The 23,007-nt window shown below is 47.9% G+C and overlaps 8 protein-coding genes across 8 annotated transcripts; 5 read left to right on the top strand and 3 right to left on the bottom strand.

Moving 5' to 3' along the window:
• Positions 1–49: 49 nt before the first annotated feature.
• EV420DRAFT_1626384 (uncharacterized protein) lies at positions 50–2,679 on the bottom strand. The gene is made up of 11 exons (XM_060476008.1): positions 2,559–2,679; positions 2,414–2,509; positions 2,320–2,334; positions 2,094–2,282; positions 1,765–1,864; positions 1,467–1,629; positions 1,137–1,414; positions 980–1,106; positions 914–949; positions 740–889; positions 50–715 (listed from the first exon to the last, which is right to left on the bottom strand). Exons 1-11 carry the CDS (start codon positions 2,583–2,585, stop codon positions 199–201), a joined length of 1,698 nt encoding a protein of 565 aa, XP_060337548.1. The 5' UTR covers positions 2,586–2,679; the 3' UTR covers positions 50–198.
• A 53-nt stretch (positions 2,680–2,732) lies between these two features.
• EV420DRAFT_1635989 (uncharacterized protein) lies at positions 2,733–3,021 on the top strand (the record flags this gene model as incomplete). Its single annotated transcript, XM_060476523.1, has 2 exons — positions 2,733–2,828; positions 2,878–3,021. The coding sequence occupies 2 exons, from the start codon at positions 2,733–2,735 to the stop codon at positions 3,019–3,021; spliced, it is 240 nt and encodes a 79-aa protein (XP_060337547.1).
• Positions 3,022–6,495: 3,474 nt separating this feature from the next.
• Positions 6,496–7,618, top strand: EV420DRAFT_1617157 (uncharacterized protein; the record flags this gene model as incomplete). Its single annotated transcript, XM_060475206.1, has 2 exons — positions 6,496–6,758; positions 6,835–7,618. 2 exons carry the CDS (start codon positions 6,496–6,498, stop codon positions 7,616–7,618), a joined length of 1,047 nt encoding a protein of 348 aa, XP_060337546.1.
• A 3,318-nt stretch (positions 7,619–10,936) lies between these two features.
• Positions 10,937–11,965, top strand: EV420DRAFT_1260509 (uncharacterized protein; the record flags this gene model as incomplete). The annotated part of the gene is made up of 1 exon (XM_060467010.1): positions 10,937–11,965. The coding sequence occupies one exon, from the start codon at positions 10,937–10,939 to the stop codon at positions 11,963–11,965; it is 1,029 nt and encodes a 342-aa protein (XP_060337545.1).
• A 66-nt stretch (positions 11,966–12,031) lies between these two features.
• On the bottom strand, positions 12,032–13,467 carry EV420DRAFT_1617156 (ornithine carbamoyltransferase 1; the record flags this gene model as incomplete). Its single annotated transcript, XM_060475205.1, has 5 exons — positions 12,032–12,071; positions 12,123–12,196; positions 12,248–12,401; positions 12,454–13,010; positions 13,066–13,467. 5 exons carry the CDS (start codon positions 13,465–13,467, stop codon positions 12,032–12,034), a joined length of 1,227 nt encoding a protein of 408 aa, XP_060337544.1.
• An 823-nt stretch (positions 13,468–14,290) lies between these two features.
• On the top strand, positions 14,291–14,804 carry EV420DRAFT_1506361 (uncharacterized protein; the record flags this gene model as incomplete). The annotated part of the gene is made up of 3 exons (XM_060471316.1): positions 14,291–14,295; positions 14,399–14,567; positions 14,760–14,804. The coding sequence occupies 3 exons, from the start codon at positions 14,291–14,293 to the stop codon at positions 14,802–14,804; spliced, it is 219 nt and encodes a 72-aa protein (XP_060337543.1).
• Positions 14,805–16,791: 1,987 nt separating this feature from the next.
• EV420DRAFT_656692 (uncharacterized protein) lies at positions 16,792–18,660 on the bottom strand. The gene is made up of 6 exons (XM_060482952.1): positions 18,614–18,660; positions 18,326–18,514; positions 17,761–18,274; positions 17,404–17,701; positions 16,917–17,351; positions 16,792–16,864 (listed from the first exon to the last, which is right to left on the bottom strand). The coding sequence occupies exons 2-5, from the start codon at positions 18,438–18,440 to the stop codon at positions 17,148–17,150; spliced, it is 1,131 nt and encodes a 376-aa protein (XP_060337542.1). The 5' UTR covers positions 18,441–18,514; positions 18,614–18,660; the 3' UTR covers positions 16,792–16,864; positions 16,917–17,147.
• Positions 18,661–20,875: 2,215 nt separating this feature from the next.
• On the top strand, positions 20,876–21,757 carry EV420DRAFT_1635984 (uncharacterized protein; the record flags this gene model as incomplete). Its single annotated transcript, XM_060476522.1, has 2 exons — positions 20,876–21,676; positions 21,734–21,757. The coding sequence occupies 2 exons, from the start codon at positions 20,876–20,878 to the stop codon at positions 21,755–21,757; spliced, it is 825 nt and encodes a 274-aa protein (XP_060337541.1).
• Positions 21,758–23,007: the final 1,250 nt, after the last annotated feature.

Genomic DNA, 23,007 nt, shown 5'->3' with positions numbered 1-23,007 from the left:
GCCATTTTGTAAGTTTTAGTCCCAGCCCTGAACCAACATGTTCTAAGACATTCGCATCTGTTCTTTATCTATTCTTTGAGGGTCAATTGACGGTAGTTAAAAGAGTATAATGAGTTCCCTATTGGTGCTGATAAAATAAACTAAGTACGAAAAAGGTTGAAGATAAAGTGTAATAAAGACGGAAAGACCCGAACGAAGTCACGGTGGCGCGCCGTCTCGTACGAACACCCACTTCCCACCAATGTTCTGCATGCTCCCGCCAGAACTAGATATGCTACTGGCCTGCTTGTCCGAATATTCTGTCTGCATATCAGAACCACCTCCCAGAACAATGGCCTCCGTGCCAGGATCTTCATGGCTGAACTGCGAGAATCCACCCCTCCCACGACCTCGACCTCGAGTAAAGCCATCACCTCGTCCTTTCTGAAATTGTTGTTGGTTAACGTATTGCCCTTGCGCTTGCCAGCCTGAATACTGATTCTGCTGCGGTATCCCCATCACCCCACTCATGGCCGTCATGAGATATTGCATCAACTGCTCCTGGGAAGGTGGCTGACCGTTTGTCACCTCCCACATCTTCCCGAAAGATTCCCATGCGGCAGGTGAGGTGGGATCAAATGTTTGTGGATTAAACGCTTCGAGGCCAACCGGTTGTTCGGCTGGCTGTACTAGCTCGATTGTAGTCGTAGAAGGAGAAGGGGGTGATTCATGGTAGCTAGTGGACGTAGACGCAACTGACGGAGCTGTAGGAAGCGTGTCAGCAGATACGGCTGGGGGTGGCTGTGTAGCTGATTGCTGTTTTGGCTCTGCTTCGGGCGATTGTGAACGAGGCCGTACATCTCGTCCAAACTCGTCTTTCTCGCCGTCACCACTAGACTCAGTAACATTTCTGGATTCTGCGACTGGCATTGACGGTCTCCTAGGAGGACTATATGGCCTGACGCCTCGCCTACCGCCATATCTACGGGGACTTCTAGACCGACTGTGTCCTGATCTTCGAGGACTCATGTCTTTTTCCTTGAAACGATCACGGGTATCCCTACTACCTCGTCCATTATTCCTGTCATGATCTCGATAGCCACTTCGGTGTTCCGATGGAGAAGCTCCTCGGTCGTTATTGTACTCTCTGTCATCACCTGAACCATTGTAACGGTCATGACGAGGGATATCATGACTATTAGGTGACATAATGGGTCGATATCGTTGATCAGAAAGAGGTATTGGTGATAGAGATGCAGCAGGTCTGCGAGGATCAGGGACATTTGTAACATTAACGAAGTTAGTGGGCGGTGGAGCCGGCGCACCGACCCCACCATTCCCCCGCTGAGCCGTCTGAGCAAGCTGCTGTAGTATAGCAAGCTGTGAAAGCTCCAGCTGAGGCGCGGTTGTCCCTGTCGTGTTTGCTGCTGTTTGCCTGGCCGAAAATGCATTAGCCTTCGCCGGATGGAGAGAAAAAAAATGCTCACCCGTTCAATGCGGGCTTAGCAGCCTGCTGAAGGAGTAGAGCGAGTAAAGTGGATTGGGGATCCGCCGCCTGCACTGGAGGACTTTGCGTCGCGGGGGGTGTTACGCTCTTCGATTGTAAAGTGGCGTTTCGAGGATCGGATGAGACAAGTGATTTCTCGGGCACTATTAGAAACAAACCATCACATTTCAGTTTTCTGACTTTCAGTTTACAGGAACTCCCAAGGAGAGCAAAGAAGGATGGGGTTGTATAGGTAGGGAAAGTACTTAGCGAATACATTGCAGGATAATGATAAGCACCTTTTTCTGAATCCTTCACCGTTTTGGTCAAGCTCGAGAGGATCTGCGCTGGAAATGTATTTGCTTTTACCCAAATATCAAGTATCTTTTTGGTTTTTTCCTGTAAAAGGGCGAAAAGGGTCGGTCAGGACCATGTCTAGTTAACATTATCACAGAAGACAGAAAGGCCGTAGAGATGAATGGCACAGGACAAATGCACCAAAGAAAGTAATCGTCAGACTCTATTGATAGATACGCATGCTGTCGTAATGCCTGTAGCGAAGATAAGGTGCACGCCCTGGCACGTCCTGTCTTCTTGATGATGTCAGTGTATGCCGTAGGACACTAACCTTGAATTCATCTTTTCCAGTGGAAAGCATATCTTGGAAAAGCCCTTCCAAGATACCCTCAACCTTGGAAAGAAACGTGGCGGCATTGCCTTGACTGGAGCCGGCTGAAAGCTCATGTTTGTTAACCTGATGTCGTGCCGCCCGAGAAAGTGCATCAAAGACATATAGGCTGTGGATCTTGGACTGGCGCTGGAAGAGCTTTATGGGTACGGTACAAGATAGACACAAGTTGGACATCATCCTATATAAGAGACACGGCAGAAAGTCGAGAGCGACAATCAGCACACCAGCACGCCAGTAAAACAATATAATGCACGCACCTTCATCGACTTGAGCGCGATTTCTGTTAGCTTGGTCACTTTCGACGCTGAAAGGCGCTTGGCAGTTACAATCTCCTTCAGCTGCGATTCGAAGTCCTGCATCACGGTTGAATAGCAATATACCAGTAGATGCAATGTAACGTACACTTAGCAATGCCATTATGGCTTTCATAGACCCTCCAAGGGGGCCAGGAGGAGATACGGGTAAGTACAGGGAGAAAGAGGATGGAGCGAAGATGTGGCGTGAGGGAGAGAGGATCGTGTTTACGCTTGTTGTTATGATGCGCACCTGATTTCCCGTTGCACGTTTTCTGGCTTCATGTCACTCCCAGCGAAGGCGACGCTTACTGGCGCCTGTCTCTTCACTGCCCTCACCGTCTATGCAGTTCACTTTCAGCAGAAGCAGGAGCGCGAGGTGAGAGCTTTACTTGACGTCGCAAGAATGTCTACTCATACGGGACCAGACGCAATACCAAGGTGTGCTGAAGGATGACGTTCGCCGGGCGGAGAAGATGCGCCAGCGCAAGGAGGACTTCGAAGAATCCAAACGGAAGCGCGCGCTGTATGAGAGCGTTCAAAGGGTTGAAAAAAATACCTCTGATGCATGATCCTGTCGTCTGGTACATATGATTTTATTATGCCTGGTTGAAAGAGTTTATTCAAAACATTTAGATCATCGACGTCCCTCCTATTCAGAAGCCATATAAACCTGGTCTGACTATCAGTACCTATGGTTATCGATATGATCATAAATGTCAGCTTGTGACTTGTATTGTCTACGCCGACGGTTCCCTGGATGCCCCAGTGAGGACATGAAATCGTTTTCAACGTTTGATGCTCACAGCACACTACCTGTGATAATGGCTTCGACTAGTCTAGCTCACTTTCAAACTGGAGGATACATCAGCATGAAGAGTGAAAACCGCCTAGGACTTAAGCTTGGTTCATTACTTGTCCTTGTAATTATAGGTTGGCACTCTTCGCAAACCTCCAAGTGCCATCTTAAGAGTATATCGAGTCTCTTGCCAACGATAACTTGTTTCCTTTTTCCTTTGCTACTATGAATATGCTCCCCTCTTTCTTGTATTCAATTCATCTTTCCTATTCTTATTTTCTTGCTCTTATTCTATTTCTTGGTTCGGTCCCGTAGCAATTAATTATTCTTATAAGTAATCTAGTTAGCGTTATATCTTCCCAGAGTAACCAACTGTAGCACGGACGTCGTTATCCTTTTTTTTTAAAGGAGCACCGACAACTAATAAAACAAACAAACTTCCTTCTTACGAGCCTAGCTCCTTGGGTCTTTAACAAACTCATCTCCTAAGAGACACAGCAACTCCCTCCATCCAAATTTGTAGCCCTTTCGTTAAGATGGCCCAATAATATTACTACAACTTGGTGGGCGTGGCTTCCCTCGTCTTGAGGTCGGAAGAGAATCACAGCGAGTTACGAAGGCAGCTCGTGCCGTCATCCCTTAGTCTCAGTTCGCTCGACAGGGCTACCATCGTGGGCCATTGACCATAGCCGGAGTTAGAACTTGCATCACGCTACTTAGCGTATGTAAGTAGATGCAATAAAGTTTGTTCTGCAGTTGACACTTGCATACGCAAAAGCGTCGTTTCTCCTTTCCTCAGGTTGAAATCACACGACATGTTAACCTTGCGACCTTATGCTGACAATGATGCCTATAGAACCACCTCTGAACACGACTCAACCAGTGGGCCAAAGGACGTTACCGTACATGGTGGCGATCGAAATAGGTTTGACACGATCACGTTCAAACGAGCTTAACCATCTCCGGACTCCCCTTATTTAAATGTCCCTGATATGTACCTCTGACCTCTGTTTCAAGTTGCGACGTATGTCGATACCACTGCGCAGGTTCGGATTGTTGCCGTTTGAGCCAGATAGTAGCTTAGGGTCTCAGACGGAAAGTATGTGATAAAACATGGAGAGTCTATGGTTGATGTCATCCCCACAATAATTTAAGTACACTTGTTGGGAGCCACCGTTTTTCCCCGACTGCGATCTCACAAGTTTCAGACGCAAATGTATTGGCAGGGGCGTCTGGTTTCGCTTGTATCGTATCTAGGATTGAGATACAGCGGATACAAATAAACATATGAAAAGTCCCAGAAACCTCCGTGAGTAGTACCAAGAGTTTGCATATACAAGATCCTCAAGTCCGAATCGGGGTCAGGACATTCTACTGTGAGAAGAGCCGAGTCCATCAAGTCTAACTCGGATAAAAATCAGGTATATGTCATACCCCTCCTCCGCCACGAGTCTCGCCCACAATATTCACGAGGAAAGTCATAGGGCGGCGGCGGTTATTCGGACAGTAAAGGGATGGCCAAGTTCAAGTACAAACAGGCAGCCAGCGCTTTTAACTCAAATCGCAACTCGGAAAAAAGCCGTTCCAGTAGCGTTAGAGGAAAACAGAGCGCTAGGTCACAGGTTGCTAACCGCCTCCGAAAGATACCGGAAGAGCTCGGAGTTCCGTCTAGAATCGTCATAGATCGTTTATAGCCGCCCCGTGCCCATCCAATTTCAACCTTCAAGGATCCCTCGTCACAAATTCAGGTATGTAGTTCCCTACGGAATCCTTCCTCGTTTCCGCTCCCCGCGATTGATGAATCATTAATGTGGGGGTATGAGGATGATCATGTGTATGTCTCGTCACCTTCTGTAAATACCGCCCGTCGAACATTTATGAACTGAATTGGCCATCGTCACAGTGATTACGGGCTGCGCTCGGCCCATATGCTGATCTCGTAACATGTTGCAAGATGTTGAAAGCCGGTCTCGAGCATGTCCGGACGGAACATGTCAATGTTCAAGTTCTAGCTTCATCAACGTTTCATGATCAAGCTTCGTTGTACGTTTCTGTTGACCAGCGGCAATGACTGGTATGACTCATGTGGACGGCAGGGTGTTTCTCTAAGGAAAGCGCTTCCGCCGAGAGACCTAGCTGTAGGGGGTGAGTCGATGAGGGATGGTTCAATAGGAGCCAGGAGGCGGGGGATCGTGACCAGAAAAGACAAGGTGAATTTTGTATTCTTGTCCGTTCGCGCCGTCGAATTGAAATTAGCACACTCGGAGAGCACATGCCAGATCAGGAAAACTGCTCATTTGTTCCACTTGCCGCAGCGAAAAGAGGAACTTGAATTCGGATCGGAGAAACTGGTCTGAGAATGATGGGTGACCGCTGGGTCTGTGTTGCCAACTGCGCTTGTGGTATTAGCATAACACCCGTGCAATGTGAGATCGAGATACGTAGCATTTGGTCCGGTGAGAACACAATGGCAGCTGATATGATGTCAGTCACACAGGCGCTGGTCTGCAGAGAGCGACGAGATATTCTGACAACACAAGGAAAAAGGGAAACACAGGGAGAATAACTGCCCCCTCCTAGATGAGACCATGTAAAAAACGTTGAAGAAGACGTCGAATATAGGCACAGACAATAGAGGCTCTTTCACTTGGGAGCTGACAGCTGACTGATTGCGCGGAGACAGATCAATATGGATTGCGGGGTAAAGGCAGTTCATGCAAAGGTCATATGAAGAGAGTATTGCACGATCCTGGCAGGTTTTCGGTACACGACAACGGGACGGATCAGTAGCAGGGCTACTACTGGGCTGGCCAGAAGCAACATATGGTCGACTGCTCTAGTGTGGCGCGGTGCGGGGTATTAAATAAAATTTGTAGCTTTCCAGGCACTCGGGAGGAACATTCTTCCCGGGCCGAGATGATACGCCGGTTACGGGTGACTCCGGGTGTTACCCAATCAGACCGGATCTTCGGAGCGGCCTCAAAAACTGGACACCCTCAGTGGGGCTTTTTCATTACCTCTCATTGGGCAACAGTCTGTTCAGCACTATTTCGTTGTTCAGCATTATTTCGCTGTTCAGCACAGCGGACTCACGTTCCTCGTGTCGTCACACGACGACGGCGGTCCTTTATTTACCCTGCATATATCCACAGTGACTCTGACCGGCGCACTTTCTCCCGTCGATCGCGGTATCCGTTTCCGACAATCTTGAAACGAACCACTCTCCTTACCACCTTCCACCATCACCATGGCCAACTACCTCCCGGTTTTACTCGTCTCGGTGGCGACGAATGCGACGCCAGACGACTCTGCTCTATCCACTTTGCCACGGGGTCAGGTTGATTACTTGAGCCACGACTGGCAAGAAGAGGATGTCTGGAAATCGTGGCGCAACATGACGAGACAAAAGAATGAGATTGCGAATGGGATGCGTCTAGAGAATGCCAGCTGGAGAACTTGGTGGAAGCAACGTAATAAGCTTAAGACGGTGTCCCCAGAGACGCTCAACTGGTGCGGCAATCACCTTTTTCTTTCTATCCTTGGACCCTAACAACATTTTCAATTCCTCCCTATTTCTGCTCGGCAGGCTGAAGGATTCGGATGTAACCTGGCTCTATGGCCCACTACATACCGCGGTAGAATGGACTCCACCCCCACGCAAGTCGACCGTCACCCCAAATGATCATCTCGACTTGTCTTCACCCAAGCATAAACCTATCTTGAAGCACCGTAACCTTAGTGAATTTCTTACTTCGGATCTACCCCACAGTCCGGCCTTTAGCCCTTCCGAAAGCGATAGCGAACAAAGCGCTAACCAGCAACACCGCCACTCGGAATCTCAAACGGACGTTTCTGCAGGCAATCAATCGCGGCCTCCATTAGGGCACACCAGGTCCGACACCCACATCGCTCGCTGGGGCCCAGATCGTGCATTCCGCAGGGATTCGCCACCAAGAGTCGACCCGCCCGCAGCCAGCGCTGAAGACCGTACATCCAGCACATTACGTTCATCAAACCACGCCTACAGCGGCACCGACCTCAATGGGTACTTCCAGGCACATCTGCGGTCCAGCGATAATTCCCCGCTCTCCGGATCCGATGCGAACAACAGCACTAACACAAACAGCTCCCTTCAGACTCAGCCAAAGAAGAAGCATAAGCATATCACTTTCAATACCTTCGTCGAGCAATGCATAGCAATAGATAAGCCGAAGTCTAACCGAGCTGAGAAGATCAAGAAGGATAGTGTTTCGCTACCTACTGGGAGTCGCTCTGGCTGGGATGGCCGGACAGGAGCGAAGGGTGTCAACTGGCAGATGAACTACGAAGATGATGATGACGACGACGAGGAGGGTGATGAAGGAGGGTGAGTTGCTCGACCTTCATTCTGGAAACAAACGTCTGAGTTTACCGTCCTACTAGCTACGATGAAGATGCCGAAATTTCTTCTGCGTCCCCGCAGACATCGTCTGATGAAGAGGGTCCTTCGCAGCATTGGGAGAAGCGACAGTCTCATTCGTCTTCTTATCCTTCGGCGCACAATGATGATGATTACGCCGACAACGAGTGTGCTATCTGTACCGATTCAGAGTCAGAAACTGAACCGTCGCAGCCTCGAACGGCTTATTCCTATCCCCTCGTGAATCATGTCCAGGATGATTCAGATGACGATGATGATGGCATAATCGAAATGCGACCCTCGAGGCACACCCAGGTCTCGACCGCGCCTACGCCTGCTAGCCAGAGGTCGCAATCAAAGGTGTCCAATGCGTCTTCGTCAACCTCGACCTCATCTGCATCGACCTCGTCATCGATAATAGCCGAATCTCCGAATTCGACAACTCCAGAGTCTGGCGGTGAGAAGCGTCGGAGGCGGGGATCCAAGTCTGGGAGAAATGTCAAGGCGGTATCTAGGCGGCGTCACTCGTCCAGCGCATCAGCAGCGACTCTCCGGCCCCAGGCACCTCCGTCATCGTCCTCTTCATCGTCCTCGTCGTCCTCGTCATCTCCATCCCTAGTCTCAACCAATACCCTATCTCCTTATACCTTAACTTCTGGGCCGGACCACGAACAAGCAGCACAGAGTCACTTCACGCACAATGTCAGTACAATTGCACCTATTGCCCCGACAATGTTAAAGATTGGTGGCGGTGGTGATGACTGGAGTTGGGACGGGTTTGGCGTGCGCCACCATTTCTCCGGACATCATCGTACTGGTCATTCACAACATAACGAGCTGTGGATGGAAGGCTTCGGTGACGAGGGTTGGAGTGATGAAGGGTACGGTAACATCGACGATGGTACCAAGAGCCACCCGACAGCCTCCGGAGCACCAGTAGAATTGGTGTATGTTCCCAATCCAGCCCTGGGAAGAGGGTTTGGCGGTGTGTACAGACGCGATGACACCCCGGACATTGACGAGAGTGAGAAGGAGGATGACGATGCCGCACCCCGAGCACGGCTGGCAGAGGACAGCGGTGAGACGACATATCATCATAAGGGGGCATACTTTAGTGTTACAGACGACCCCAGACAACAGCTTAGGGCGAAGAAACTGGAACGAAGAGCTGGAGGACCGCCTTCGCCTGTACGCATAGTTGTACGCACGCCGCCTCAGGTCCAGGCTGATGCTGAGGGCAGCCCTTATGATTATTTTGGGGGCATGGATATGAACCCAGGGGAAGATTACTTTGGACGTCCTGGCGGAGCTGGTAGGCGAAGAGTGGTGAGAAGGGAGGATGACGCGGTGGAAGACGAGAGGAGGGAGAACGCCGATCCTACGACGTCTCAGTTGACACCAGATCCGGTCAGCATCCCTAAAGTGTCAAGACCTACATCGCCTCCCACAACGACATCGCTGCAACCACCGCCTACACGTGGGCGAACCTCATCTCCAACGAGGTCATCACCAGCTACATCCCCGTCGTCATCAGCTGCAAGCGCCCCTCCTCGTGGTAGATCCCTAACACGTTCACCGTCGTGGTCGAGTGGCGTTTCGGACCGCGAGCGATCGAGGTCGAAGAGTGTGAGCTCGACGTCGCCGATGGGCAGCTTATCGCCTGATGGTAGCCATAACAGCATTGGTGCAGTGGCTGGCGGTTTATATGCTGGCGGCCGGGAGGAGAGAGAGAGGACAGGAAGAAGGAAAGAGAGCAGACGATTAGGAAGCTCGAGTGGGAGCAGTGTGAGTCCTGATGCAGGTTCGACAATGCCGGACCAAGACTTGCTCTCTTCTTCTATCACTTCTTCAAGGACTGTTCGACCCTCGCAAGGATCAACGGAAGACATCTCAGAGTCTAGACCTTCGAGCTCCTCTCAGGCAGAGCACGATGCAGCGTTCGCTATCACGGAAGAGCCAAGATATCCCATTGAGGAATCAGATACACCGCGTTCATTGCAGCACACGCCGACGAATTCGCCTTCTAGGAGTCTGAGAATATCACATCCTAGTCCCAACTCAACGCCGACGAAATCGTCGACCCAAGACACTGAATCTGATTCGAACTGCACGACCCCGACGCCGTCGTCTCCTCTCCAAGGGCCTCTGCCTTTACCGAAGCATCACGCGAGGAGTTCGGGTCGTCGGAGTGCAACCGATTCTAACTCTACTTTCCAGTCAAATAGGGCGATGCATGACAAGGACGACTCGTTAATGGGTCGGATGGTCAATTCTGCAGGGTCTTATCTGGGCTTCTGGCACTGAAACCGCAGATCTTTACGCTATTGACGCGCGCGTTTTTTGTTCTGTTGCTGGACTCTTCCTTTTCTCTGTCATTATTGTGTTACACTAATTCGTAATATTCATACCCGACAAGCTTGCATTATTACCTACAATACCCACTACAATCGACCACCCGTCTCATGACCGCATCTCTTTTCATCCTGTATCATTTATTCTGCGTCTTTTGCTCCTCCTGCACTTGCCTGTCTGGATGAATGTATGTTGTTAAGTACATAGCATGTAATATTAAGTTAAATAGCCGGCATAATCCATTTGCTTCTGGAAAGCATCCCGAATTTCAACGTTCTCCACCTAAAGCTGATGACATTATTGCATAACTTAAGCTTCATGATGGAGCCACATTTCCCACTGTTCAATTATTCTGCCTTCTCAGTTTCCCTTGCCTCTCTTTTCTTTTAGGGCACATTTGCCTTACCACGAACGACTTCGATTCTGTGAACGGCTCAACGGTGTTCTAAATGTGCAGACGAGAGAGTCTGAGTCCTGTCTACTACTTGCAACGATGCCGACAACATGTCACTCCAATTCGCCCTGAAGACGACCTGCTATCTTTTCAGTCGCTACGCGAGTCCTCACTGGTGGAAATTATTGAACTCGAGAGCCTCTTTTTCTAACTTGAACGCGTTGTTCGCCAAACTATGCTTACAGTGGGTGGCTTTTCATCACACACTGGGTTGGGCCAACTAACTGGTGACGTTTATCTTAGCTTTAAGAAGGGTAGGGTCGACTGGACTCCTACGTTTGAGCTTTGTTATGGGATAGCGGTGTCCACGCCGGTATATATAGACGCGAATACAATAACCTCGAATAATGAATGTCGCTATAACAATATGATGATCAATCGCCTCGATGTTGATGCAGATGTCTGACACGCACCGGCAAACAGAATAACCCTCCCTCGTGGTGACTTCTCTTCTCTCAACACACCTGTCGCCAGCCCGCCGCGATGGACTCTCATACCAAGGAGACAAACCCAACCGACTCTACCACCACTATCGCATCATTCCCATTCAACGACACGAATGCAGATCTCATTCTCCGTTCCTCTGAAAGGGTTGACTTCTATGTTCACAAATCACTCTTATCTCTTGCATCGCCCGTTTTCCGAGACATGTTCGACATCGGTCAAGCAGCGCAGACACTCCAAGGCGGCATTCCCGTCGTCCAGATGTCAGAGGATAGCGATGTGCTCCACAAGCTTCTGATCTGGTGCGATCCTAGATCTATACTCCTTCCGAAGCAATTCACCATTGACGACATTTCTCGCGTCCTCTCCCTGACGGATAAATTTATGATGGAGGGTATAGCAGGCCGTGTATCGATGTTACTTTCCGAGTACGTTAAGGAGCAGCCAGCACGCGTGTACGCCTTAGCGTATCGAGGATGTGGGTCCTGGGGCGCTGAGCTCATGCGAGCTGCGGCATGGCAGACTCTGAAATCCGATTTCCCTCATCACACTCGCGCCTTCGATGACATCTCAGCAAAAGCTTTGATGCGCTTATATGAATATCGCATTGATTGCATTACAGCTGCCCAGTCGCTGATCACGGATTTAGAATGGATACCAATAGACAAACCTTGGCAACATAGGCAATCCTCCGAGCAGTTCGGTTGCAGGTGCATCTTTTTAAAGTGTGCAGGTGGCTGGACGCATGTTGCCAGATGGTTTGTTGAATATCTCCAATGCGCGCGCAACTCTTTGAAGGAGAAGCCATGTCGTGAGGCCATATTTCAACATGACTTGGGTCCCGATGTCATCGATGTCGAGAGCAGGCAGATTGCGCCTATACCCCATCCTAGGATAGAATGTTCGGCACGCGACCTGGATGACAGCAAAACTAGAACATCCTTTTCCTTATTCCAGCAAGAGTTCGCAAATGAAATTGACAGGGTAACGAAAAAGGTACTTGACACTCAAGTGTACTCTGAACCACAAGCATTGACTTTTTCCAAGGTCGAATTGGTTATTGATTAGATATCGTGCAAGTTCATAGCGGACTATATGCATAGTACAGTTTGCGCCATTGAGTATTTCGACTCTTCATTTCTCTACACTGGTGTCCCACCGCCCAATCCACAAACTATCGACCGATTAGTATTTATGGAGAGAAGATGATAACAAGGTAGCTTACTCAAATATAGCCATGATCGTCCATTTCCTGTTATCCGCCTCAGGGAAAACGAGTGAGCGAGGACCGTAGAATACCTGGTACGGATGATCGTAAGCGGAAGTGGAAGTGGGTAAAAAGACTGGTACCTCATCGTCAACCTCGTCACCTTTCCTCGGCAAACAATGCAAGAATCGCCACCCAGGCTTGGCTCCGCCTTCCTCGCACATCGCCTCAGTCACTTGATAGCCTGTAAAGTCCTTCAGACGCTGCGCCTTGGTGGACTCTTGGCCCATTGAAATCCTAGAAGCGTATCAGCTACGAGTCGGACAAGGAGTTTTGAAAAAGAAAGTACCAAGTGTCAGTAATAACGACATCTGCGTCTTTCACCGCATCCTTCGGGTTCTCGAACCATAATATGTTACCAAAGCCGTGTTTGCTTTCTTGCTCCGTTATTTGTCCAAATGTCGACCCTTCTAACCGTATTCCAAGTTCCCTGACTTTGGACACTACGGGCTCGGGTGCGCCGTACCCCACAGGACTAGCGACACGCATTTTATGCCCCAACCTCGGGAACGTGACAAGCATATCATGCAGGACATTCGCCGAGTCACCAACATAAGCTATAGTCAAAGGAGGGAGTTCTGGCAAAGGGCCACTTTGCTTTTTCGCCTTTTTGCTCTTGGCAAATTTGGTTTTCTTGTCGGATTCAGTCGACGGTTCGGGTTCTGATTCCTTTTCTTTAGGTTTAGAGGCTGTATCGGGTGCTGGTATGGGTTTTGCTGCGAGGGATTCGGGAGTAAAGAGGTGGGCATGTTCGTGTAGGGTTAGCAGGTCGGCCAATATTTGGGTAGGATGCCATAGGTCAGAGAGCGCATTAATAACGGGAACCGGGGAGTATTTTGCGAGTTCCTAACGGTAAAATGGTGAAAATGGAGAAAAGCGAATACAACATACCGTGACTCACCTCGACTTCGTGATGTCCACCGACACGCGCGAAGATACCTTGACACATTCCTCCAATAACTGTAGCAGTATCCCTTACACTTTCCCCTCCGCCTTCTCCCTTATTCCAGCTGATTTGGATATCATCCTTACCCAAGAATAATGCTTTCCCGCCGAGCACGGTCGCGCTTGTCTCAGCCGCAATCCGCGTTCGCGTGCTTCGTTTTGAGAACATCAACGCGACAGTCTTGCTGAAGAGGCTCTGACTTGGTAGACGGAGGTTCCTGGAGGCGTTGTTTTTTCCCTTTTCATGGGGTGCTAACCAAGGAAGCGTGAGCTGTTTCTGGTAGTGCGCATGGGAGATGAGACGACGGATTTGCGGCACCGATAGGTCGGCAAGCGTTAACAGATGCGGTGGAGGCATTGTGAGGAAATAGTGGTCAAGGCGTCCTGCACAACAACCTTGACGTTCCTTTGTTGTTGTTTGTGGAAAGGAAGGATTGTTTTATTATGTAGTCGTCGGTGCTCCTCTTTACAGACGTTCCGAAAAACCTTGTCCACACTGCCAAAAAGGGCAGGTAAAATCAAAAAATCAGATAAATACAAGAAAATCGTAGAAATAGCATACAGACTTCATTTGTGCGTGTCATTTAGTAGAAAGATACAAATTTAATGATCCATGGGTGCTGCAGTGTGTCGTAAAGATAATACTTGAAATAAGAACATCTGACCGATGAAGAACTAGTGAGCGCCGCCAGATTTACATGTTCAGGCTGTCTCGCACCGAACAGCCGGTCACACCTTCGTTCTTGCCATCATCGTCATTCAAGAGACAAGAAAAGACAAGACAGCTTTGAAGAACGATTCTGCATTCAGTCAAGCAAGCCGCCGCCGTGATTTTGCCACAGTTTGGACGTCGACAGCTCCCGGTCTCCTGCAACACAACGCCATAGTCCGCCCGCACCATTTCACTGCGACAAAGACATCTGCAACTGGATATCCTGGCTTTATTTCGTCAGTTTTCACGGTTAGGACTGGGCTGGTGGGGGTTCAGGCGTTGTAGACTGGGAAGCTTTGGAGAGGGCGCAGTGGCTGGTATGCTAAACATACATCTTCAAGGGAAGTTACCCACTTTCATTTTGGAACGACTTATTACTGTTTACAAGGGAGAAAACATCTACACAGCCTCCCACACCACTCTAATGCTCCGCCGCTGCCTCCCATTACCGCTAGCACAGACCCCGCTCATGACGTCCTACCATTGACCTATTGGCCTCATACCTGTTACATTACCTCTATACACCTCGTACATCCTCAACAAATCTATTTATGATACATTACACTCACGAATGAAGGCACCATGCTATTTTCACAATTTTCTTGCATTTTTTTATTTTTTTTATTTTACTTGCCTTGTTTGGCAACCGTGGACAAGGTTTTTCGGAACGTCTGTATTTATTTAGATATATGACTCAGGACATTGTAATATTAGTACAAGTGACTCAATCCTTCGTGATAAGTGAAGTGAGTCGAGTAGAATCATAGTTACAATGTAATAACTCGGAGGCCCGTATATAAAAGCAGTTGTTAGATCAAATAACACACCTTTCTACCTTCACTTACATTCCCTTAAATCATGGGACCTGGGTCAGGCCTGAGGAAACGCCTACCAGGTTAACAACTCTACTCTATTGAACATTGAACATTCTTGTTTAGGGTCTGTTCGGCTGCCAGGCACGGCCAGTTTTTGGCGCCAATTAGTTACCGTTTTTGGAAGACCAACATGAACCGGCTTTCCTCGTCGTCGTTTCGCTTGTTTTTGAGCTCTCTACATGTCCTAAAATCTAGCACACTATTAAAACAAACACCCTTGATGTTATTCCATTTATTTGAATGATTTTCTGTGCGCAATCTACCTAAGGAATGCTGTTTCTGGCCTAGTGTTGCCACGGCTCAGCTGCGCTTAGCTTGGCTCGACTTATCACCGACTCGGCTTCGGACTGACTCCAAAGTCAAATTGTGTCATTGGCTTTGACTCGGCTTGGCTCAAAGCCACTGATTTCCAGCCGAGTCATCGGCTTCACTCTAAATTAGGCAATGTAATTCATATAGCCTACTCTACGTCAATTACTGCCTCGAAAGTGTCTAAAAAGCGCAGAAAATCATCCATTCCAGAAGGGACTTCCGATTCCTCATCCATTAGACCCTCAAGTGAAGCTGTATGTGTGGCCTTGTCATAGTGCTGTGTAAAATTTAACGTAGCACCCTTCTTCAAGCGAAACTTCAGTATCTGCAGCGCTTCCATCAGCTCGGGTGTAATCCGGGAACGGCGATCTGTGATTGTCTGCTTGCCAGATGAGAAGACTCGTTCGCAAGGTACAGATGACCCTTGGATCGGAAGGATATCCATAGCCATTAAAAATAGAGTTGGATAGCGTGTACGATTTTCCTATGAAAATGTGTCAGAGAGAAGGGAATATCTTAGAAAACCACATACCTGCCAGAATAACAAGCTACTAGATAAGGATTGACGATCAAGAAGATATGCATCAAACTCTTCAGCAAGGGTCTGTCGTACTGTCGAGCTGATGGCAGGCATATCAAGACCGAGTACTTCATCCGCCCAGTTGCGAGTATGCAGAGGTGCGGGATTTGACACTAAAGTCATCGTAGAATAGCTTTGGAGCTGTGAAGTATTATGAGTCATGCAATATAATAAAATCAGTTATAGTTATGAGATTACCTCCTGCATAAATATATTCTTGACCCACCCAATCTTTGTCGGGTCATGCTGCTCATACCATTTCAGTTTCATGGTAGGATTTAAGACTGAAATAGGTTTTAGAAATGAATTATATGGAGGAAACGAAACGAAACGAAACTCATAGAAAATATATATGCCGGGATATACATAACACGGCCATAGTAGTCTTCCAGCTTCTCGAGGCTGGCTGTTATTACGTCTCGCATTTCCGGCATTTTCTCCTTCAGTAAACGCCACCGAATAATCAATGCTGAGAAAGACGGAAGAGCATCACAAAGCGTGGGAGTCTTCTCTGCTGAAAGTCGTTGTTGAAAAGCATGTGGAACCTAATATTAATGATAGCCGTTAGAACGAGTTGCTTGTATAAGCTTGGTACTCACACTTAGGATTTCGTGAAAAAGTCGGAGAACAGTCCATTCGTCATCACTTAATTGATGTTTTTGAAGTTCGCGCTGCTCTCGGCACTGAAGGAATGTCTGGATTGGCTGTGTCCAGATTTTGTTAACAAAGAGAAGGCAAAGCAAATTATTATAGAAGAGAACAACATACCTGGCGTAAAACAATTGCCCTCTCAATCATAATATCTGTTGAGGACCACCGGACATCTACATCACGGAGTAGCTGTAGAGAACCCAACCCAGCTTGAGCAACTTTCTCGGAAAATGCCTGACGGCGAAGCGATGATGATCTTATCTACAGATGCCATAAGCAACTTGGGAACCCACAAAAAGGCTATCCACTTACCGATCTAACAAGAGAACGTAGTGTGGAAATGGGATCCCGAGTAATATAGGCTAAGGCTCCTTCATTACCCACACCATTGTATTGTATCTCGCCAATTGCCTTCTCAGCCTCATGGCATGCAAGATTTACAATATGAGGAAAGCATCTACGCATTTAATGAATAAGGAACTACAGGAGAGGTCAGACTCACGCACCGAATTCGGTTGTCTACCCGATCAAAACACATGTCCGGATATCGCAGTCTTAATAACCTTTCGAGATGTTCCATCATCGTGTCATTATTTGTCGCATTGTCACAAGTAATCCATCCCACCTAGCGTAGAAACATTGGTAATATGTTACCCCCAAACGAAAGACATACGCACTTTTCCCGTAATTTGCAAGCGGTCAAGGATGTAGATGAACACTTCCGCTAAGTGCTCCCCTGTATGATGTCCAGGAACGCGATGGAAGCCAATGAGATCTGAACGCAGATGCAGTGTTGCATGACCATCAACAATCCGGTTCTCGATCCAATGACAGGTAACAGCTATGAAGGGACGCATATTCAGGTCTGTCCAGAGATCCTCAGTGAACGAAATGCGTCCCATAGAAGCCTAGATTGCTACGTTCATGAGAACTCTTATATAATAAATAGCGCTAACCTTTAATTCTGAAGTGAGGTCATCCATGTATTTGTCCCACATCTCAAGGATACGAGCACGTAACGATGATCGATGGGGTATGTCAGAGTCTTTCAAGCTTTCTCTAAGCATCAAGAATATAGACCGTAGATGCGGACTCTCAATGGCATTGATTGACTGAAATTTCATTAACACATGCAAATTTGGATCAAATATGAATAGTACAAGCCTGGTCATCAGCAACGACCCATGCAACTAGCGAATCAATGAATGCTTCATGCGAGAATGCACGATGTCCAGTACTGTTAAATATGGAAGATTGCTTCCCTTGGTCGAGGTGAAATTTGCGGATCGCATCTTGATATCGCTTTTGAGTAGAGCGCACCTGTATACCCTGATTGTCACACTTCGTCAGCCATGAAGTGGTGTGGTAATCAAGCAAGTGGCGCCGTAAGATATCGGTACTTGTTTTTGAGCCAAAGTCTGATGCTCCGGGAAGCTCATTATCCTTCTCGAAATCCTTCGCGCTGTGATTAAAATAAAGATCAGAATTCAGAGACTTAGATAGACAACTTTGAAGACGCACGTGCAGAAAGTGCAATGATGGCGGTTCTCGGACTTTATAAAGAATGACCAGACGTCACGGGCAGTATTACGGCCTTTTTTGACAGTATGACCAGCAGCAGCATGGGAAAGTCGTCGAGGTGTTCCTGGTGTTCTGGACAATCGGCGGGGTATAGGGAATGGGTTACGATGAGGAGTATGCGGAGCTTGAGCTGTATGATCAGAATCTGATGGTCGCCGAGGTGTTTCGCTATGAACAGCGGAATCGTCGGACAGAGATGATGGAGGAGACAGCTCAAGGAACTCTCCATCTGAACTCTCTGGATCATCAACAAAATGTGCACGTCGGGAGCGTGGTACCGGCACCGGCACCGGCACTGCACCTGGCACCGTCTCCCTGGGCTGATGAGTGGGGGATGGAGAGATAATGGGTTGTGATGGCACCGTACTGCCGGAAGCCTGTGCCACCTGCATCGATGGATCTGAAAAGGGGACAGCCGTTGTCTCTGACGGAGTAGGTTGACAGTGGTTATAGCCTAATGTCAAATATCAGAACTATAGATAAGACTCAATATATAAGTACTTGCCATGAATGCGGAACATTGTTTGAACACCGGGAACTGGAATGGCCTCTGTAGGAGGCAACACTTGTGTTGGCCCATTAGATGCCAGACTGGAACCTGCGTTGGACCTGGAACGCATGGGAGCACCGGCACGAGAACGAGAACGAGTAGTTGGTGGCACAGTGGTATCTGGTACGGGCTCGACATGGGAGTCTGTATGATCAGCGTTAGCCATACTGCTGCCATCAGCTTTTCGTCCGCCTCGCTTTCTGCCAGCAGGAGCCATGGATGTGCAATGAATAATGTACTTACTACTTCGAATGGTTTATATACGTGAAAAACGATGACGTAGTACCTTCTCGTTCCAAGCGATGCACGGAAAGGCTGGACAAACAAATGTTAGGATGGGGAATGCAGGCAGTCAGGAAGCACATACATGTCAGCGATTAAGCCAACAGCCAGTATCGTGTAATAAATCCCGACCATCGTTAACAGCGGAGCATACTAAGCGGACAACAAGGCCACAGGTACCCTAGAATATAATCAGCCATGTCCTACCGCCACCAGAGAAGAATGAGCAATTGAGACAGAAACGGAAAAAATTGCGCGCGCATGTATGACTGCCACCTGGCGACATGTCCTCAGATGACATAGTGCTTCGGAAACCTTCAATGCGGTATCTTGAAGAGGTTATAACATTATACTGTGCGTAAAACATAACATCTAGTGAAAGTTGATACATAAGAGCTGTCTATTATTCGATAAGGATGGATAATAGTAGTAAGACCAATAAACGTACCTCTGCAATTACATGCATGACTGCGTATGCATCCTACACCATCATCGGGTCCCACTATATCACTCGGAGAAGGCGTTGGCCACAAGAACACCACGAAGGAATGCCAGGATCAAGAAGAACGGTTTCATGATGGTGCGACATCAATGGAGACCTGCTTGAAGCCATGACAGCTGGATGTTCTAAGGCTTGAACTCAGATATGACCAGCATATACAAAAGAGTCACCTACCTTCAATTTAATATCTGCACATTCCACACACGCGAACTCCTGAACAGTCCATTAACAACATACAGCTTATCAGATGGAATCAGATAGCTGCAAGCCGTGAGTGAACAGCCTACTGACAGAAATGCAGCCATAATTCGGGAGAAATAACATAAGTTACCCCATCTATCAAGTTCTTAGTCCTTCAGAATGTCGGCAAGATGAATAGAGCGAGAGGCCACCGCATTTTCGATGACGGAGAAGATCAGTGAGAGCGAAGTCCAAAAGTGGAACGAGTCAGCGACTTGGGTCCGCTCAAGCCGCGAAAAGCTGAGTCATAGCCGAGCCGAGCCATCCTAGGCCCGAGTCATTGCCGGTGACTCGGCTCATAGCATTTCCGACTCCGCTCGGCGACTCGGCGACTCGAAGCCGAGTCGTTGGCAACACTATTCTGGCCTAGCACGAAACTTTGTCTTTCTGCCTCTAGCTGAGGTCCTCTCCCTTAGAAGCACGAGAGGCTCTATCAAGACCATGGTTAATACATTTTCATCTATTATCCAAGGACTTTGAGCTTTGAGATCCTTGGTAATATAAAGACCTACCGGCGACTCCGATCAAGGCAGTCAAGGTTGTCAAACTGCCTTGAAAGTCGATGTCTATTTACCTATACATTGTTTGATATATGTATATTACTCCAGGAGATATAAATATGTCATTATTACCATCTCAGAGATACACATGTGCTTTGGAAGTCTTGACTACAGCAGGAGGAGCAGCTTGAACTTGTATTATTGCTCTAATTCATCCTGGATATGTTCCTAGATCATGGTTGTCTAACCGATGATGTATCATAATGTACTGGATGATTTACAAGCTATTCAGACGGTTACGGATGTTCAGAAATACGCAAAACGACGACGAGAAAAGTCTGTTCATGTTGGTTTTCCAAAAACGGCAACTAACTGGGCGCCAAAAACTGGCCGTGCCTGGTAGCCGAACAGACCCTTAAGTCTCGTCTTAGCTAGTATTCGGTTACTCAACGAATCCTCACACCACTGCTCCTAATCGAACGTCCATTAAGAATTACGGGAGAGGTTTCGATTGAACCTAAAGCTAGGCGCTACTCTAACAAGCTACTTCAGAGGAGACAAGGCCACAGAGCTAGCCTAGCTGGAGGGATAAAGGTGATTATTACTGTGCATATGCGCCTCCAAAGACTATTAATCTTTCCTAGGTTTATCTTGAGATGTACACCTACGAAAGGTATGCGTTTTGCGTTCGGCTGTCGGATGCTAGATTGAGAATTGGCGCCTCAGAATCACAAATAGCATTTCTGTTCTGCTTCACGGTATAGCGCCAGTCAGCCGCCGAAAGAGATACTTGTCATCGCTCACTGCTCCCGAATTCCTGTGACTTTTCTGCATCATGACTACTACGAACACCACCGCGACCGTTGCCGATCCTCCTTTCAATGACCCAAAAACTCAGATCTCATCCTGCGATCCGCCGATAACGTCGATTTCTATGTTCACAAATCCAACCTTTCTTGCGCATCTCCGGTCTTTCGAGATATGTTTGAAGTTGGGCAAGGAATGCAAACCCTTCATGATTCCGCGCCTGTTGTCCGATTGAGCGAGGATGGCAATGGGCTTTACAAGTTGCTGATGTGGTGTGACCTCAGCTTAGACCCTACCCAGACTCCATTGAGCATCGACGACGTCGCCCTCATTCTCTCCATTACCGACAAGTACATGATGAACGGCGTTGCCAGTCACGTCGGCATACTTCATCATTACATTGAAAAAGAGCTGCTCATGGTATATGCATTAGCCTATCGCGCCCGCAGCTCATGGGGCGAGAAACTCATGCGGGCAGCTGCATGGCAAATGCTTAAATTTTCCAAACTACCTTTCACGCCATCTACACCGAAGGCCCTCAAGGACCTTCCTGCCACGGCGATGTCACACCTGATCAATTACCGAGAAATGTGCGGTGTGTCTGCTCGATCTTTGGTCGCAGATATGTCCTGGTTAAAGGGCACGAGCTTTCCGGCACCGTGGGCGCATGGACAGAAGGCTTTATGCAATTGCCCATCCGGCTCCTATCGTGACCGTCGTGTCTACCTTTGCCCGTGGTGGTTACGCCTTATGAAACGTATCGGAGATGCACTTTTAGAATCGCCCTGTGTGGAATCTTTAATTGTTTGTGTCGGCAAAGATGCATCGCCTGTTACCCGAGTCGCTGGAGTAAATCTTGCCGATGCAATGTGCTGCAATGCATGCAATGATGGTATGGATCTAAGCGCGGCAAGCGAAGGGTTGATGAAATTGCAAGCGGAACTCGCGGAGAAGATCGAATTGGTTACTAGACAAGTTCGTGTAATATTGCTTCTCCCGAATTATCCAGTTCTCAACGTCGCTTTTACTTAGGTTCTGCTAGTCATTGATCCGTAGGAGCGTAGAGCCAGAATATTTGTGTGGTTGCTTTGACTTTCACGCGTTATGTTCCCGCCTAAAATTACCTGGGGCCGCAGTAAATCAGAATTCTGAATGATCTTTGCCCGCCGATTCGTCAAAGTCTGAGTCCTGGTGCTGGAGATTATGGAAGTTCTGATGGTAAAGTTCCAGTGATCACTGATGATCGTTAAAAAAGACAAAATTCAAGTTAAATTGGTACCTAATTACAAAGATCGGCCTAGCAGCTAGTGTCCCCAACATTGCATGGCAGTTAGTCCGCACTACTGCATGCACATTACCATTGAGTCTTCGTTTAGAAAGAACTTAAAATGAAGTTTAATGAACTGAATAAAAATGTTTAGGCTCGTGACCAGCCATGCATCGCCACGTGGCTGCGCTTGTCACTTTGGCGAAGCGGCTGGTCCGATACGTTACGAATTTGGCAGGACCTGCCAAAGGTGAGTGCGCACTTAGGATTTCGTCGTCGTATAATCATGAAAAAAAGTGTCAAAATTGATATAATGAAAAGATGGTATTTTTCGATTTCAAGTCGATTGAGACCAACTTGTTTTTCTGAAGAAAATGAAAAAATTCTAAGTCTTTCATGTTGAGTGCACCAAAATGGGGTATAAGCGATGTCGTTTGCCTCTCGATAATTGGCCTGTGCTTGTCAGGTATCTGAAAAAGCTCGGTACTGTGCAAACTTCTCATCCTGCACCCAAGAAGACCCCCGCACTGAGGAAGGGGGGGATTTTTCCATGTTGAGGTCATCAAACTTAAAATTTTTTCATTTTCTTCAGAAAAACATGTTGGTCTCAATCGACTTGAAATCGAAAAATATCATCTTTTCATTATATCAATTTCGACACTTTTTTTCATGATTATACGACGACGAAATCCTAAGTGCGCACTCACCTTTGGCAGGTCCTGCCAAATTCGTAACGTATCGGACCAGTCCTTCGTAGGCTCATGTCCCTTGATCCCGTGATGTGAGCCGAAGAAGGAAACTGGTTGCGAGTCTAAAAAATGTTCTGCGTTCTGTGACACATCACATGATCCTCAGCATTCTGTGACTCAACGCGCTTCACGTGATCTGGAGCGCTCGTTGATCTTCAAATGGAAACTTGGAACTAGCAGAACACCAGCCACTGCACTAAACTCGGTCGCAGTCTCGCCGTTCCTCTACCTGTCTTCTATCGTACAGTTAGTTTTCAGCGCCATTGGAGTGATAGTGGCGTATTTCTTAT

This window comes from Desarmillaria tabescens, assembly GCF_030435595.1.
Source record: "Desarmillaria tabescens strain CCBAS 213 chromosome Unknown EV420scaffold_3, whole genome shotgun sequence".
In the NCBI taxonomy this organism is placed as follows: Eukaryota; Fungi; Basidiomycota; class Agaricomycetes; order Agaricales; family Physalacriaceae; genus Desarmillaria; species Desarmillaria tabescens.
The sequence above is the reverse complement of the archived record's forward strand: the minus strand, read 5'-3'. Positions and strand labels throughout refer to the sequence as shown.

Coding starts and splice junctions, on each gene's coding strand:
- EV420DRAFT_656692 (XM_060482952.1), bottom strand. CDS start 18,440: ATGCGTTCCAGGTCCAACGCAGGTTCCAGTCTGGCATCTAATGGGCCA. Junction 17,702..17,760: donor CATCATTGCACTTTCTGCAC/GTGCGTCTTCAA, acceptor TTTTAATCACAG/CGCGAAGGATTTCGAGAAGG. Junction 17,352..17,403: donor GGGTCGTTGCTGATGACCAG/GCTTGTACTATT, acceptor ATGAAATTTCAG/TCAATCAATGCCATTGAGAG.
- EV420DRAFT_1626384 (XM_060476008.1), bottom strand. CDS start 2,585: ATGAAAGCCATAATGGCATTGCTAAGT. Junction 950..979: donor CGAAGATCAGGACACAGTCG/GTCTAGAAGTCC, acceptor ATATGGCGGTAG/GCGAGGCGTCAGGCCATATA. Junction 716..739: donor GACACGCTTCCTACAGCTCC/GTCAGTTGCGTC, acceptor TACGTCCACTAG/CTACCATGAATCACCCCCTT.